The sequence below is a fragment of the Neoarius graeffei genome, chromosome 18, assembly GCF_027579695.1.
Source record: "Neoarius graeffei isolate fNeoGra1 chromosome 18, fNeoGra1.pri, whole genome shotgun sequence".
NCBI classification, from domain to species: Eukaryota; Metazoa; Chordata; class Actinopteri; order Siluriformes; family Ariidae; genus Neoarius; species Neoarius graeffei.
In genome coordinates, this window is record NC_083586.1 from 38,690,981 (window position 1) to 38,709,587 (window position 18,607).

Here is an 18,607-nt window from a genome sequence, read left to right on the forward strand (position 1 = left end):
TGAAATTTTAGGTTCTGTCACTCACTCAGCACAAGTGTGAAAGAGCAAGAGTGCGAGCTCAAGAAAGAGATGAAAATGTTGATTTCATTATAGAGCAGAGAGTGCAAGGTGGTGGTGTGAAAAATGTGGGAGTGTAAATGAGATGCAGACAGACGCACAGCAGGCACGCCAAAACCACACTCACATACCTACGCACACACATGCAGTCTCATGCTCACATATGCAGCTTTGTTTGTTGCATTTTCCAGGCCTGCTTGCGCCATTTTGTAAGCGTCTACAGCACATACACTTTCTCTACCACCAAGCACATGTACTGTATATTCATATTGAGCTTGACTTTTTATGCGAAAGCATCTGATAAGAAGCACGTGTCCTGAAACGGACTGCAAAGATTTGAAAGACTTGTATTTAAAATTAAAAAAAAAAAAATAATTTTTTTTTAATTTTACACCTGTGAAAACTTGATTCGTTTTTAGTTTGATTAAACCTGTGTAAACTGTAATTTAAATAATAAATAAAAACAGAACTTAAATAAGGACAGAGTGCTGAATACTGAAATCTTTATTTGTGTAAGATGAAGCCAGTTAATAACAGTAGACTGCCACATATACACATGACGTAATAGTGGAGAATTAACATCGGTAGCTGCTTCGTAAAAGGATCTCACACTAACCGCTCTGTTCCAGTAAAAATATACACCAAAAAAAAGTATGAAAATATAAAATAAATTTCCAGCTCAATATATTGAAATGTAACACAGTTAAAGAGCTACAGCAAACAAATACCCAAAAGCTATACAGATGAGTACTTACAAAAAAATGATACATAAATAAACAATAAATATTTGATTTTATTTATATATATATATATATATATATATATATATATATATATATATATATATATATATATAAATTAAATATATTGATGGTATGGAACAATCAAAGCAAATTGGGGGAGATGTGTAAGATGGTAATCCGAGATAGTTGTAAGTTAGCACATTCATAACAGTGTCCTTTAAAAATCCATACAGTACATAAGGACACATTTACTTAATTTCATGGTTTTGAATTTCACATTCTTGAGTGTGCAACAGGATATTTTAGGAAATAAAACATCTACAGCTGCTGGTGGGTTGAATTTTATAGGAAATGTCCGTTTGAGCACAAATAAACAAATACAAACTAACAAAGAAGAAAAAAAAAAACCCTCAATTTTAACATGAAGTGTTAAATACATATCAAAATCCTGTTCACTTGTATTTCACATTACATTCAGTGATTTTTCATTTTCATGTAAACAGCCAGTGATTATACAGCAATCTCTACATGGGTATAAAGTAGGTCTATGCAGAAAGCAAAAACGTAGTGTGCTAGCTTTATTATATTTATGAACAGATTACGTGTTTGAGCAAAATTTATTAAGGAGAATTTTTTTTTTTATAGATTATTACACTGACTTAACTGTGATTGAAGCGGTTTTTAAATCGTATGATTTTTGCACCTTAGGTTTATTGACAGCACAATTTACACGCCATGCATGGGTTATTCTGCTAAGCGAAACTTCTTTCACATTAAACTGAGCGAGAGCTACTTAAGATGGAAATGGTGAAAAGCACAAACACCGTGGCAAAAACTAATGAAGCCACAACAGCACAATGAGTAGAACATGGCATTATGAATCTAAAGAATGAGTTGCTAATATCTACATTTGATTTAATACACCGAGACGGGAGATTCCTTCGAGGGATCTGCTGACTTCAACAGGCTTTGGAGCTCCTCTCGGCGTTTTAAAGACAAATATCTGATCTGGTCTGGATATCTGGATGCTTTGGGCTATACAGAGATAATACCAGCACACACACACATACACGCGCTTCCTCTTTCACTCAAACAAACATACACATAACCACTCTGGTATAGCTCCTCCTCCATCATCCCATCTCTCCAACCCTCACTGGGAGTGGCTCGCCTCCCCCTTGGCCTTCTGGGATTCCTTCATGGCGTTAATGACCGGCAGCCAGGGAGATGAGAGCTCAGGGAGAGCCTTCTTAGCAGGGTTCAGATGGCTGATGGCGGTGTACAGGCTTCCCCTTGAGCCTGCGTCCTGCTCTGGGTAGTACATCTCCAGAGCGGCTGGGGTGCAGTGCTTATGCTGTATTTAGAAAATGTCAAGTCAGAGATGCACAGTACCAGTTAAAAGTTTGGACATCCCTGCTCATTCATAGGTTTTTCTGTATTTTGACTAATTCTGCAACAATACTGAAGACATCAAAACTATGAAATAACACATAGAACATATGTGGAATTATGTAGTGGAAAAAAAAAAAGTGTTAAAAAACAAAACGTTTCATATTTTAGATTCTTCAAAGTAGCCAGCGTTGACCTTGATGACGCTTTGCACACTATTGACGTTATCTTAACCAGCTTCACGAGGTCGTCGCCTGGAATGCTTTTCAATTAACAGGTGCCTCGTCAAAAGTTAATTAGTGCAATTTCTTGCCTTCTTAATATGTTTAAAATCAAGCAGTAAACCGTAAATAATAAAAATACAGTAAATAGCCCTATTCCACAACTGTAGTAATCCATATTATGTCAGTCAAGAGCCACTCAACTAAGTAAAGAGAAACAACATCCATCATTACTTTAAGACAGGAAGTGACTTAATTCACAAAAATACAGAAAAAAAACACTGAATTAGAAGGCATGTCCAAACTTTTGACTGGTACTGTATGCAAAACGTAATCTAACACTTGAATGCAGAAACCTAATAAGGTTTGTGAATCTCTACAGGCTTCAGCATCTGATTCAATTCAATTTCCCCTGCCATCAATGCTGTCTTCCTTCAAAACATAATACTAACATTTTCCACTTTCAAAGTTTGTTTGGGGAATTTTCACAAAGAAAAAAAAAAGCCTCCGATTAAAGGAGAACTGAAGGCAAATTTATCATCATCAAGATTCTATTTATGTCATTTTATTAAATATAGGAATGCATTTCTGACAGCTATTTTGTCACCGTTATAGCAAGTTATGAGTGTTTGAAATATGCTATGTAATATATCAGTCCATATATCAAAGCAATGGCTGTAAACGAGATTCACTGAGACCTGTGCGAGACATCGTAGGACGGAAGTAAAATGTACAGCGGAAATCAAAGTGACCGACATCTGCCAACGTTGTCAAAAGACATGTACGCCCTCTTTCGAATGTTGACGTAATAAAGCCAGAAGTTTTGTTTGTTGTGATAGCAATCAGGAAAGTCTGAAAAAAAGTCGGCAGTAATCGTCATTTAAACTTGTTTTTGTGCAATATTTCATTTGAAAAACAGTTTTCAAAATGGCGGCACTGACACCTGGCTGACACTTCACGTTACGAAGTCTCACATAAGTCTCGTGAAGATCGCGCGGATAAGTGACGCCTGCCGTGGACCAAACGAACTAAATTCACCATGGTTAAAAACCAAATCGGCTGATAAGTATAATATTTAACTGCAATTAGTTGCCAATACGAGTCATGATATAAGGTTACTAAAACCGAAAATGTAACTGAATAACACGTTAAGAAATAAAGCAAGTTTAAAAATGACTTCAGTTCCCCTTTAAGTTTTATAAGTAATAAATAAAACATGACAGGATTACAAGAAAATAAACAATGAGGGGGTGTTATGTAGCTTGATTACTTTCCTATAAGAACCAAGGCCAAAGTGTTTTCTTCCTCTTACACAGCAATATTCCAGGGATTATTTATACTTTTGCCTTTAGTAAAAAATGCAACATCACATGTACCTTTTATCCATTTATATTTACATTTAGAAATAAGTTGCTTCCTGTTACCACTTATGTTAAAGGCATCTATAAAAAGTCGCACCCTGATTGCGGCTTGGTAGTGCGAAACCACAAAACTCAACATCCTCGGTCTTAAACTTGGAGCTTTACTTCTGAATTACAAAATGCTGACACTGGAGACTCCTTCCAAAAATGGTCAATAATTCTTCTCAGAGAAAAAGAAGTCAACAATTAATTAATTAAAAATTTTTTGGTAAAGAAAAAAAAATGCTTTAAGCTGTTTATTTATTATTAGGCACAGAATGTAAGGAGTTTCTCCAGTATAACTTCCTGTGAATGACCGGTTACTATAGTAACGATAACGTATTAAAATAACGAGGATATTAATATTTACAGTACATCTGGTAGCTGGTACTAGTGTCAGAGCTACAGCGATATTTACACCTTACAGCTAATCACATTCAAGTTTTCAGTGGCGCGGTAGTATAATCCTGCTTAAAGACGGTGGATGTTTGTATGGAAATGTAAACTCAAGCTACTCATCATTGAAAACCATTCATGTGGGTAAACAAACAAAAATAAATCTGTAAAACATCAAACTTTATGATAAAAGTACTGGTATGAGCTCATGGTGTATTGCTGTTGCTCATGTCTTGTTTATGTAGTCATAAAAATATAGGTTTGTTAATATACAGGTGCATTTGAATACGAATCCTGATAAATCATTCCAATTTGAAAGCACGTTTTAAAGTGTTTCATAGCCCCGGCTTATTTTAGTCATAAATGCTTTAAGCTGGGCATACACTGTGCGATTTTTTCAATCACGGTATTCAGCTGCTGCTCACACTGTACGAGTGAATCGCAGGGGTAAACAGCACGCAGCTTACGATTCCTGTTCTCACACTATATGATCCGATGCTCGGATGCGATGCTCAGGATTTCAAACAGGTTTGATTTTCATCCGATCGATCGGGAGGAGGTCGTGAGGTGTTAATGGCTTGTCGTTACCCCATGTATACTACACGATCCGAGACACACGATTGAGCCAAAATTCGGCCCAATCTTCAAAATAGTCGCACGAGTGAAAATCGTGTCAAAATCGGGCCAAAAATCGCAGTGTATGCCCAGCATTAGTGCAATTATGAAGTTTTGTCCCTCAAATGTTTATCCAAATAAGAACTGATTATTTTCCTCATACCTAAACCCTTCTGAGGTAAAAGTTTGTGAATAAGGGGAGCATATTTAGAAACACAGAATGAGCCTCGTTATTTAAAAAAAAAATGCATAAAATCTAAATATAAAAACCTACCATGCCGTCAGAAACACACAAGTGTACATTCAGTCCTGACAGTCTGAATAAAGGTATGCAATACCTGTGCCACGGATGATCACAGACGGATGCCTGAAGTAAATCAAATGCGTGTTGGCTCTGTGCTGTTTCTCTGACTGAAAGCTGAAACAAGCCTTGGCTTTGGTGGACCTCATTCCTCCTTAACGAGAGGTAATTTTCCTTCTTTTCAAGTCTCCTGTGTTAGCATATCTCGCTAATGTCATTTGCGGTGTCGACTTCAAAGGGGCAGAGGTGGAAGCTCCCGTGGGCTTTAATCACAGTTTAGTCACAGCCAAGTCTAATTAAAGACATTCTTACACTCCTGTGCTGAAGGAAGGAAAATGCCCTGATGCTACTTGCAGGGGTGATAGCGTTCCGGCGCCGCGCCGGATTTCCGGCGTACCGTGGCTGGGGAAAAAAAAAAAAAAAAAAATCTAGTTCGCCCATTGTCCTGTCTCATTCTGAGATGCGCAGATAGACAGTAAAGGGAATTTGGAATTCCCTTTACTGTCTATCTGCGCATCTCAGAATGACACAGGACAATGGGCGAACTAGATTATTATTTTTTTCCCCAGCCACGGTACGCCGGAAATCCGGCGCGGCGCCGGAACGCTATCACCCCTGTACTTGGCTAGCTGAAGAAGCGCAGGCCAGAAGCTAATATGTCTTAAAGGTTACAGTAGCCATGTGCGAGATTATTAGAACAGACACGCACATCGTTCTGAACGTGCTCAGGCAAAACCATCTCATAAGAATGGGTGTCATGACTGATAGGTTTTTACAACTCCTAGCTTTGAGGTTATTTTCAGAACTCCACAGTAGGAATGAACAAGATTTTGTGCCAATTTAAAATTCCTCCCTCATGCTAGCATCATCTGTTAGCTGCAGCAAGATGTTTGAGGTGAGGATTCCCTCAAGGCTTGTTTAACAAAACACAATAAGGAGGTGGTGATAAATTCAGAGCAAAACTGTAGTTACCTTGAGGACGAAGCCCTCAGGGCAGCTAAGCTGGTCGTACCACAGAGCTTTATACATAACCAGCAGCAGCAGACACGCAAGGAAAGCCAAGGTGATAAGAATGAGTCCTGTGAGCTGAAACACACACACACACACACACACACACACACACACACACACACACACACACACACACACACCAAGCGTATTAAAAACTAAACTGATTAATATCCAAACTCATTATGCAAACATTTAATGAGCAGGCAGACATGACAGAAATTGCAGCTCCACCATTTTATAGAACAAAGAAAACAGTTTTCTGCAGCCACTAACACAAAGGCAACTGTAAGAAATAACATTGTACACTGTTCCACCCTTAAAAACAATATATTTTCTAGTTATCTTGTCAGAGGAAGACATTAAACTACATTAAAGTAACTCTAATCTAATTTTACAGTGTCGGTGAAAGCAGAGGTGCCAACATTCAACACAAAAGAATCTTAACACTCACAGTTTTCAAAACTAAAATGTTCTGTCAAGACGGCTTTTTTTATTTTATTTATTTTTTTAAGCTGTGTGCCAAGTATCAGGAAGCACACAGTGAGAAAAAGTCTGGTGTAACCATTAATAAGCATATCCTCCCCCCCCTTTAACCAAAGAGACAGTAGTCCAACCCTCGTTTTGGATTAGTTCACGACTGAGGCTTGTTAATACACAGGACAAAGTTCACCTCAATAAATCTAGCACAAAATGACAGCAAACCCCAGTAGATGCAAACAGGTTGAGAAAGCAGAAGAGTGTATATTTACTTTTACAGTCACCATCACTATAGCAAGGGGTTCAAAAATCATAAATGCTAAGGCTAAACAGTAGATGACAGTTTATTAGCTTACGTACACTGTCAGAAATAGGACTACAGTAGGAGTCCATTTCTGTCCCCCAAGGTACAATCTACGCTAAATGTACCCCCTAGGGCTCATTATTGGACCTCAAGGTAACTATTACCCCTTTTCCACCAAATCAGTTCCAGGGCTGGTTCGGGGCCAGTGCTGGTGCACAACTCGTTCAACTTGCAAGCCAGCTGAGAACCAGTTTGCTTTTCCATAGCTCGGGGTGCTAAGGGGAGCCACGTCATTATGTCACTGTATATGTCAGTTACGTCGCTGCGTTTGCATAAACCTTGGCGCGAACATCAAAGCAACAACAACACAGAGAAGAAGCAGCAGCAGCAACACCACCACCAACAACGGATGACTTCGCATTTGTACAGCTGCTGCTTCTGGCTTTACGGTGCTTCATTGGGATCAGAAAACGGCAGCTCCAATATGTTTGTGTTGATTGACAGGTTTTGAGTGGACGGTGATTACATTCTAGGAGACAGGTAATAACCTAATAACGCTTTGACTCTTACTTACACTGAATATCTCGTCACTTAAAAATGGCGACTTTTCGCGGTCTTGCTATTGTTGTTGGTCTTAACAACTCCGCCCCCCCCCGCTGACGTAAGCGGTTCTTTCCTCTGGCCCAGCAGAGAGTTGGTGCTAGCCTGGAACCGGTTTTTCTGGCCCCAGAGCCAGTTCTTTGTCAGTGGAAACAGAAAACCTGGTTCCAAACTAAGCACTGGCCCTGAACCAGCCCTGGAACTGCTTTGGTGGAAAAGGGGCATCAGTGCACCTTTATAGGGCCAAAAAGTTACAGATATGTTCCCAAGCAGTATAGAAAGAGGACAAATAAGAATCTTAGAGGGTACTTCCCCCAGTGACAAGCCATTGTACCCCTAAAAGGTCTAATAATTTCCCAGGTTTTCACAATTTACTAGCTTGGGATCAGTAAAGTAAACCAATCAATCAATCCATCTATCTACTTTATTTTGTGAGGAGTGGAAGCTGCTGGGAAAAAAAATGGACAGGTTTACAGCTGGTATCACTGAGAAAGCTTTCACATATTTTACCTTTTCATGAAAAACAGACAAAATACTAAAAAGTAATATACTTAAAGCATATACACAGAGCCATGGCCTCACTTTCGTTTATAAATGCCTTGAGACCTCAAGAACGGCACAGGAATAGTTAAGCGTTAACAGGAAATCTAATATAGTCATTTTTACGATTAAAGTGATTTATATAGGTAGCGGTCTGAGTGAATGACCCTGACGTCCGTAACGTCACAGCAGAAAGTCTATCGGTCTCATCACCATTTCCGCTATACTAAAACACAGAGCTGACTGCAACTCCGATCCTCCATTTTGAGCTAATTTATCACCATGCTACGTAGATGTGCCAGCAACATGACAGAAGGTGGATTTACGTTGTATTCATGGCCCAAGAATGTTCAAACTGCAAAGATTTGGATGCGTTTTGCGAGAAGTTCACGGGCACATTGGGCGCCTACAAAGTGGTCTCTCCTCTGCTCTGCACATTTTACTGAAGACTCGTACAAGGCCTCTGATCTGTTGAGGAGCGTTGGCTATAAGCCCGTATTGAAAGAGGGTGCAGTATCAACAATTAAATAAAACTACAAGAAAAGGAAAGCATATATTGTATTTATTTTTTTAAAAGGAAAGTAAGTTCAGTTGCACCAGTTCTCCCAGAGTGTGAGCTGAGGGTTGCTAGTAAAACCCGGGACGGAATGGGACGGGACATATCGCTCAGGAAGTGATCTCCCCACAGTTGTTGCTAAAACTGGTGATGTTCCGTTCCGTCCCGAGTTTTAGTAATTGCCTGAGCCGAGCAGTAATGGCGGAGTACTCAGTATGGAGAATGAGTGGAACAGCCATCTGATTTCTAAACTGGATATTGCTGCCATCTCGCCCTTACGTGGAAGAAGTGAATGAACGGAGAACTGAATGAACAACTGAAAGTCCGACTGTTTCAAAACACAAGTTGGTCACAAGATCGGCCTTCAAGAAGCGAGAACACAGACGGGTAAGCTCTGACGCTCATTTGGATATAAAACAACAAAAAACACATTGTTTACCTGCATTTAGATTAATACATGTAACTTGTATTGTGTATTTAAGTTACCTGTATAAGATTATTTAATTTGCTTCAGAATGTGATTGTCTCAGTTCATCTGATTATTTAATTAGCCTTTTACGTTTTATCAGTGAAAATGCATGCATGTACATGTATGTTGCATAAGTTACAGCACCTATCCTGTTTTAATGAGAGTCAACCCACAATCAATGAAGTCAAATCAGTCTTAGTTGAGCAAGTCAGTAATGGGATTTCTTACTTTCACCATAAATGTTTATTTATATGATTTTGGTCTCTAGCTGTCAAAGGCCTCGGCCTTAAAACCGGTTCCTGCTGTGACGTCACGCACTCAGGGCTGGCTGGCTCAGCGGGGCAGTTCAAATGCCAACTTTGTGGTCGATTTTAACTCTTAAAAATATATATTTTTTATTCCCATTTATGCAGCATACAAGAGTCAAGGATGGAGATACTATCCACTCAGAAATTTATTTAAAAAAATAAAAAGGTTCTGCGTATCTCCTTTAAGCAGTATCAAAGGAGAGGTTGTGTTGTTGTCTAAATCACTGGCATGCTGATATTCAGTACAACGGCATGACCTTTTATACAACAGTTCTATAAACAAGAAATTAATATCAGTATAAATACACAGGTGATTATAGGAAATCGCGCACGCTGATTGGTCGACAGAGTCGGACTATTTCTCGATAATCACCTCGAGCGACTCGGCAAAATGGCGGCCAATCACTGGGTCACCGTAAGTGAGGAAGAATTAGAAATTATGAAAGAAAATGCTGTTCCTAAAAGCACTAAAGATGCAAGGAAGTTTGGTCTAAAACTATTCAAAAGGTAAGGTGGAGTTGTGATTCATTTTATCGATTTCAAAACAAAGTATTTTGCGTGACTCAGCATAGATAAGTGACAAGCCTGCGTGCATTAGATTTGCATGCTGCTTTTGAAAATTGAAATGAATTTTTTTTTAATACAAATTTTTAAAAATGATCACCGGTGTATACTAAAACAATCATCTGCCGCAGGCTCAGTGAATAGCATCTACTTCATCTTGGTTATTATTCACCAATATTCACTTTACCTTTGGCAAATAATTGTTAAATAAGTGACATTTTGGACACAATTTGGCCAAACATTATTTATTTTTGCTCCATAAGTGGACATCGATCCTGAAGCAGCCACACTCACTTTATACCATGTCAGCTAGCTGGCTAGCTAACTCACACTGTCCCGTTAAAAGTGCTTCCAGTAGAATTAGTGCCCTTCTTTTTCATCTTCATTGAACGAGCTTTCATATTTAAAATCAAAAGGTATATTCCTGAAAAGTATTGATTGCCATGTCTGCTAATGACATTGCTAACACTACTGTAGTAAACGTTTCAAAATAGGAAGTTGAATTTTATGTGGACAAGTGGAGTGGTACACACAGTGAAATGTCCCACTGCTATCATCATGAAATATCAGTACTCTTGGAAAGCCACTCGACCAATCAGATCAGTGGACCAGAACTAAGTGTTGTATAAAAAATTATATTACAGGGACAGGAATCTTTTACTGGGAAAGATGCCACTCATATTTTTCATACGAGTTACATCCAGGACATGGAGATTCAAAACCGTGGCATAAATCTCTATATGTCACTTGTGAGGAAATCAATGAACTCGTTCTCGTTATCTCTAGCTGCTTTATCCTGTTCTACAGGGTCGCAGGCAAGCTGGAGCCTATCCCAGCTGACTACGGGCGAAAGGCGGGGTACACCCTGGACAAGTCGCCAGGTCATCACAGGGCTGACACAGAGACACAGACAACCATTCACACTCACATTCACACCTACGCTCAATTTAGAGTCACCAGTTAACCTAACCTGCATGTCTTTGGACTGTGGGGGAAACCGGAGCACCCGTAGGAAACCCACGCGGACACGGGGAGAACATGCAAACTCCGCACAGAAAGGCCCTCGCCGGCCACGGGGCTCGAACCCGGACCTTCTTGCTGTGAGGCGACAGCGCTAACCACTACACCACCGTGCCGCCGAAATCAATGAACTGTTTTGATAAATTTGGGTACTTTTTGTTTGTGCATGTGTCTATATAATAAAAATAAAACTCACATGTTGGCTTGAAGATATTAAGTTTATCTTCCTGTTGAAAAACTTGCATTTTTCAGATGAAATACATTGTGGATCTGAGTGACATATTTAAATATCAGCTGGCTTTGAGTGGTACATCAGATATATTCCATTCAGCTAGCATGATATTGAACAAGTCGAAGACATGCTAGCTGAATGATATACCACGAAAAAAACCCAGCCAACATTATTATTGTTATTATTATTCATACACATTCCTTTCGGGTGTTCAACACATCTTCCCCTTTCCAAATTCTCTCAAAATCTTCTGTATTTAATGAAGCAAACCTGGCGGCCATGTTTGTTTACAAATTGTCACAGTTGCTCGCTAGCGCGGAAGTTTTATGTCTCCGACATGCGACATGTCTTGATAACCATGCAATGTTGTGAACCATATTTAACCCTCATTCTTCATTGGATAGAGTGACATAATACACGCAGGATAAGTGATATGCTAACAATATTGCATGCTATCAAACCAAAAGAATGAAACCCACTCGAAGGGAATCGAATACATGTTTTTATTCCATTGAAAAAGTGCCCTGTATGTATAATAATGTCTGATATTTCACTCAGATGACATCCCTCCCAGTGTTTTCCTGCTGATTTGGCATGTGCTGTCCAAATGGTGAACCGGTTCAAAATTGCAACTCTTTGGATTAACTTAATTTTTTTGTGGATGTGTCTATATAATATAAAGAACATTACACGGTTGCGCAAAGATATGAAGTTTATGTTCTCGTGTTGAAAAATATATCACTTGTTCACGTCGCTCATTTGTGAATATATACATTTCCCACTCGAAAATAAACTTCATATCTTCGCGCCACTGTGCAATATCCTCTATATATCGTACAGATATATGCTGGGGTCCAAAAGTCTGAGACCACACTGAAAATCTGGGATTTCTTTGTATAAATTGAAAATAAACAAAAAGGTTTTAAATTTTGAAATATTTAAAATAAAAAGGTCAGTCAATGTTCAATATCTTGAATATTTAGTATTCGAGATTCTGCACTAAGGGTGGCATGGTGGTGTAGTGGTTAGCGCTGTCGCCTCACAGCAAGAAGGTCCGGGTTCGAGCCCCGTGGCTGGCGAGGGCCTTTCTGTGCGGAGTTTGCATGTTCTCCCCGTGTCCGCGTGGGTTTCCTCCGGGTGCTCCGGTTTCCCCCACAGTCCAAAAGACATGCAGGTTAGGTTAACTGGTGACTCTAAATTGACCGTAGGTGTGAATGTGAGTGTGAATGGTTGTCTGTGTCTATGTGTCAGCTCTGTGATGACCTGGCGACTTGTCCAGGGTGTACCCCGCCTTTCGCCCGTAGTCAGCTGGGATAGGCTCCAGCTTGCCTGCGACCCTGTAGAACAGGATAAAGCGGCTACAGATAATGAGATGAGATTCTGCACTATTTCTAGGTCCCCATTTAAAATGTAAGCAAATGTGTGATGTTGACCATGCCAACAACTTTGTACAAAACATCAGATTTTCCTCATGTCTAATCCCTTCTAACTGAAGCATGTGTTCAGACGAGACTGACTGATTTGATCTAAAATGGATCATTAGGTTTTGTACAAACTTGTGGAGTCCATGCCAGCTCGACTGCACAATCATTAAAGCAAAAAGGGGACAAATCAGATACTAAGAAACTCTGAAATTCATGAAAATATTTCAAAGATTCTACCTCTCACTCAAGTTGTTGTCAATAATATAATTTGTAATAAAAATATTAAATTATTAAAAAAAAGCAAAATGGAAGTTCCCACTCCACTCATGCTCTCAGACTGTACACATGGCAGTTTATCAACACCAAACGTGTGCCACTACGTGGACGCAGCTTTTGTGGTAATGACACTTTCCAACAAATTTTGTCAATAATGTATGATTTAAAAAAAAAAAAAAAAAAGTCAAAACAATTTCTCGCACAAATTGTTGCACAAGTTAGAGACACAAACTGAAAACATGACATTAAGGACAAAATGCAGATCAAGTATCAGTTTAATATTTTATGGTCATGCTTTTCAGCTCACCACGGTTGTAAAGAGTTGCTATATCCTTTCTGGCAGCTCGAACCAATCTGGCCATTTTCCCCTGACCTCTCTTATGGCTTTAGTTAATGCTTAATTTATATTTATTTATACAGTGGTGCTTGAAAGTTTGTGAACCCTTTAGAATTTTCTATATTTCTGCATAAACATGACCTAGGGCGGCATGGTGGTGTAGTGGTTAGCGCTGTCACCTCACAGCAAGAAGGTCCGGGTTCGAGCCCCGTGGCCGACGAGGGCCTTTCTGTGTGGAGTTTGCATGTTCTCCCCGTGGGTTTCCTCCGGGTGCTCCGGTTTCCCCCACAGTCCAAAGACATGCAGGTTAGGTTAACTGGTGACTCTAAATTGACCGTAGGTGTGAATGTGAGTGTGAATGGTTGTCTGTGTCTATGTGTCAGCTCTGTGATGACCTGGCGACTTGTCCAGGGTGTACCCCGCCTTTCGCCCGTAGTCAGCTGGGATAGGCTCCAGCTTGCCTGCGACCCTGTAGAACAGGATAAAGCGGCTAGAGATAACGACATGAGAAATATGACCTAAAACAATCAGATTTTCACACAAGTCCTAAAAGGAGATAAAGGGAACCCAGTTAAACAAATAAGAAAAATATTATACTTGGTCATTTATTTATTGAGGAAAATGATCCAATATTACATATCTGCGAGTGGCAAAAGTACTGTATGTGAACCTCTAGGATTAGCAGTTAATTTGAAGGTGAAATTAGAGTCAGGTGTTTTCAATCAATGGGATGACAATCAGGTGTGAGTGGGCACCCTGTTTTATTTAAAGAACAGGGATCTATCAAAGTCTGATCTTCACAACACATGTTTGTGGAAGTGTATCTTGGCACGAACAAAGGAGATTTCTGAGGACCTCAGAAAAAGCATTGTCGATTGTCATCAGGCTGGAAAAGGTTACAAAACCATCTCTAAAGAGTTTGGACTCCACCAATCCACAGTCAGGCAGATTGTGTACAAATGAAGGAAATTCAAGACCATTGTTACCCTCCCCAGGAGTGGTCGACCAACAAAGATCACTCCAAGAGCAAGGCGTGTAATAGTCAGAAAGGTCACAAAGGACCCCAGGGTAACTTCTAAGCAACTGAAGGCCTCGATCACATTGGTTAATGTTAATGTTTATGAGTCCACCATCAGGAGAACACTGAACAACAATTGTGTGCATGGCAGGGTTGCAAGGAGAAAGCCACTGCTCTCCAAAAAGAACATTGCTGCTTGTCTGCAGTTTGCTAAAGATCACATGGACAATCCAGAAGGCTATTGGAAAAATGTTTTATGGACGGATGAACCAAAATAGAACTTTTTGGTTTAAATGAGAAGCGTTATGGTTGGAGAAAGGAAAACACTGCATTCCAGCATAAGAACCTTATCCCATCTGTGAAACATGGTGGTGGTAGTATCGTGGTTTGGGCCTGTTTTGCTGCATCTGGGCCAGGACGGCTTGCCATCATTGATGGAGCAATGAATTCTGAAGGAAAATGTCAGGACATCTGTCCATGAACTGAATCTCAAGAGAAGGTGGGTCATGCAGCAAGACAACGACCCTCAGCACACAAGTCGTTCTACCAAAGAATGGTTAAAGAAGAATAAAGTTAATGTTCTGGAATGGCCAAGTCAAAGTCCTGACCTTAATCCAATCGAAATGTTGTGGAAGGACCTGAAGCGAGCAGTTCATGTGAGGAAACCCACCAACATCCCAGAGTTGAAGCTGTTCTGTATGGAGGAATGGGCTAAAATTCCTCCAAGCCGGTGTGCAGGACTGATCAACAGTTACCGGAAACATTTAGTTGCAGTTATTGCTGCACAAGGGGGTCACACCAGATACTGAAAGCAAAAGGTTCACATACTTTTGCCACTCACAGATATGTAATATTGGATCATTTTCCTCAATAAATAAATGACCGAGTATAATATTTTTGTCTCATTTGTTTAACTGGGTTCCCTTTATCTACTTTTAGGACTCGTGTGAAAATCTGATATTTTAGGTCATATTTATGCAGAAATATAGAAAATTCTAGAGGGTTCACAAACTTTCAAGCACCACTGTAAATGGAACAGTTTTGTGGAGTAACAGTTTGTGTGTGTTTTGTTCATTACCTTTTCCAATTAAGTATTAACTAAAGCCATTTTCAAGCCATTTAACTCAATAAATTCATCTCGCGCTGTTGTGTTGTGTATTTGCACTTTATGTACAGTGGCGCTTGAAAGTTTGTGAACCCTTTAGAATTTTCTATATTTCTGCATAAATATGACCTAAAACATCATCAGATTTTCACACAAGTCCTAAAAGTAGATAAAGAGAACCCAGTTAAACAAATGAGATAAAATATTATACTTGGTCATTTATTTATTGAGAAAAATGATCCAATATTACATATCTGTGAGTGGCAAAAGTATGTGAACCTCTAGGATTAGCAGTTAATTTGAAGGTGAAATTCGAGTCAGGTGTTTTCAATCAATGGGATGACAATCAGGTGTGAGTGGGCATCCTTGTTTTATTTAAAGAACAGAGATCTATCAAAGTCTGATCTTCACAACACATGTTTGGGGAAGTGTATCATGGCACGAACAAGAGAGATTTCTGAGGACCTCAGAAAAAGCGTTGTTGATGCTCATCAGGCTGGAAAAGGTTACAAAACCATCTCTAAAGAGTTTGGACTCCACCAATCCACAATCAGACAGATTGTGTACAAATGGAGGAAATTCAAGATCATTGTTACCCTCCCCAGGAGTGGTTGACCAACAAAGATCACTCCAAGAGCAAGGCGTGTAATAGTTGGCAAGGTCACAAAGGACCGCACGGTAACTTCTAAGCAACTGAAGGCCTCTCTCACATTGGCTAATGTTAATGTTCATGAGTCCACCATCAGGAGAACACTGAACAATAATGGTGTGCATGGCAGGGTTGCAAGGAGAAATCCAGTGCTCTCCAAAAAGAACATTGCTGCTCATCTGGTTTGCTAAAGATCACATGGACAAGCCAGAAGGCTATTGGAAAAATGTTTTGTGGACGGATGAGACCAAACTAGAACTTTTTGGTTTAAATGAGGAGTGTTATGTTTGGAGAAAGGAAAACACTGCATTCCAGCATAAGAACCTTATCCCATCTGTGAAACATGGTGGTGGTAGTATCATGGTTTGGGCCTGTTTTGCTGCATCTGGGCCAGGGCAGCTTACCATCATTGATGGAACAATGAATTCTGAATTATACCAGCAAATTCTAAAGGAAAATGTCAGGACATCTGTCCATGAACTGAATCTCAAGAGAAGGTGGGTCATGCAGCAAGACAATGACCCTAAGCACACAAGTCGTTCTACCAAAAATGGTTAAAGAAGAATAAAGGTAATGTTTTGGAATGGCCAAGTCAAAGTCCTGACCTTAATCCAATGGAAATGTTGTGGAAGGACCTGAAGCGAGCAGTTCATGTGAGGAAACCCACCAACATCCCAGAGTTGAAGCTGTTCTGTACGGAGGAACGGGCTAAAATTCCTCCAAGCCGGTGTGCAGGACTGATCAACAGTTACCAGAAATGTGTAGTTGCAATTATTGCTGTACAAGGGGGTCACACCAGATATTGAAAGCAAAGGTTCACATACTTTTGCCACTCACAGATATGTAATATTGGATCATTTTCCTCAATAAATAAATGACCAAGTATAATATTTTTGTCTCATTTGTTTAACTGGGTTCTCTGTATCTACTTTTAGGCCTTGTGTGAAAATCTGATGATGTTTTAGGTCATATTTATGCAGAAATATAGAAAATTCTAAAGGGTTCACAAACTTTCAAGCACCACTGTAGACTTGTGTACTGTTATGTGCTGCACCATTGTCCTGGAGAAACATTTCCTTCCAATGTATACAAGTATGGAAGCTGAGAACAGCCATGCTTGCAATAATTTTTTCATGCCTTTATCTCATAATAAATAATTAACTATATCATTAATCAATTTTTAATTTTTTTAATTGAATATCAAAATGATGGAATATTTAACATGATACTTAATATTTAATTTAATATAAGAATTATCATTCTTTCATGAGCCTTAGTAGCGATAGGTTTTGTGTCCAAAAGTCAGGGACTGAATCAGCATGAGCTTTTGACCTGCGCTGCCTTGTTCCTCGGGAACAATAACTTATCACAAGAAAATGAGCTTAAATCATCTAAAAGATAGCACAATCATTTTCTCATTATCTTGCATTAAAATGGCATCAAAAAAATGATTGTGAGCATGGCCATTCTCAGCTTTCATATACAAGCTACACCCACTGGCCACTTTATTAGGAACACCCATGCAGCTGCTGTTTGATGCAGTTCTCTAAATCAGTCGATCCCTTGACAGCAGCACAGTGCATAAAATCATGCAGATACAAATCAAGAGCTTCAGTTCACGTTCACCTCAAACATCAGAATGGGAAAAATTGTGATCGCAAAGTGTGACTTTCACTGTGGCATGGGTGTTGGTTTGAGCCAGATGGACTGGTTTGAGTATTTCAGAAACTGCTGATCTCCTGGGGTTTTCACACACAGTCTCTAGAGTTTACACAGAATGGTGCTGGTAACAAAAAAAAAAAAAAAAAACCCCTCAATGAGTGACAGTTCTGTGGGTGGAAACAAACGTCTTGTTGATTAGATTAGATAAAATCTTGTTGATAAGAGAGGTCAGAGGAAAATGGCCAGATTGGTTCGAGCTGCCAGGAAGGATAAAGCAACTCATAGAAGGGTCGAGCCTCGCCCTCTTTGCAGATGATAGCAAGCTTTATTGCCCTACTGAATCTGCAAGTTCCGGCATCTCTTTGCAGAGCGACTTGAACTGTCTCCATGACTGGAGTATGGATTATGGCATGCAGTTTAACATCTCTAAATGCAAGGTTTTGCACATGTCAAAGCTGAGATCACGTAAAAGGACTCCAAATAATTATCAACTAGCTGGGAAGGTACTGGAAACAGCCTCTGAAACTTTCGATCTCGGGGTGGTTGTTTCTAATAAGCTCACGTGGGCTACCCATATTGAGGAACTTTGTGCTAAGGGAAACAAAGTGTTGGGTCTTGTGAAGCCACGGGCGCAGATAGAGGGGGGGACGGGGGGGATTCGTCCCACCCAGATTTAAATTCACCTCGCTCGGTCCCCCCCACTTATAGGGACGAAAAAACGTCTATGCTGTCTTTCTTTGCATAAGGCAAACCTCACGGAAAAATCAAAAGACTAATTACTAGGGCTGCACAATTAATCGAATTTAATCGAAAATCGCGATTTTGGCTGCCACGATTAAATTAAATGAAAATCGCGATTTATTTCCATTTAAAATGCGAGCTCTGCTGCATATCTGATCAAGCACTTTTTGACCAGTACTCCGCCAAACCATT

At 39.7% G+C, this 18,607-nt stretch overlaps 1 protein-coding gene across 1 annotated transcript in view; it reads right to left on the minus strand.

The window, feature by feature from the left end:
* Nucleotides 1-936: 936 nt before the first annotated feature.
* caly (calcyon neuron-specific vesicular protein) overlaps nucleotides 937-18,607 on the minus strand; it is a 30,601-nt gene continuing 12,930 nt past the window's right edge. Inside the window, exons 4-5 of the mRNA XM_060899521.1 lie at nucleotides 6,095-6,208; nucleotides 937-2,154 (exon numbers count right to left, since the gene is read on the minus strand). Coding sequence (XP_060755504.1) covers nucleotides 1,954-2,154; nucleotides 6,095-6,208 — 315 coding nt within the window. The 3' untranslated portion in view covers nucleotides 937-1,953. The remainder of the gene's footprint in view (nucleotides 2,155-6,094; nucleotides 6,209-18,607) is intronic.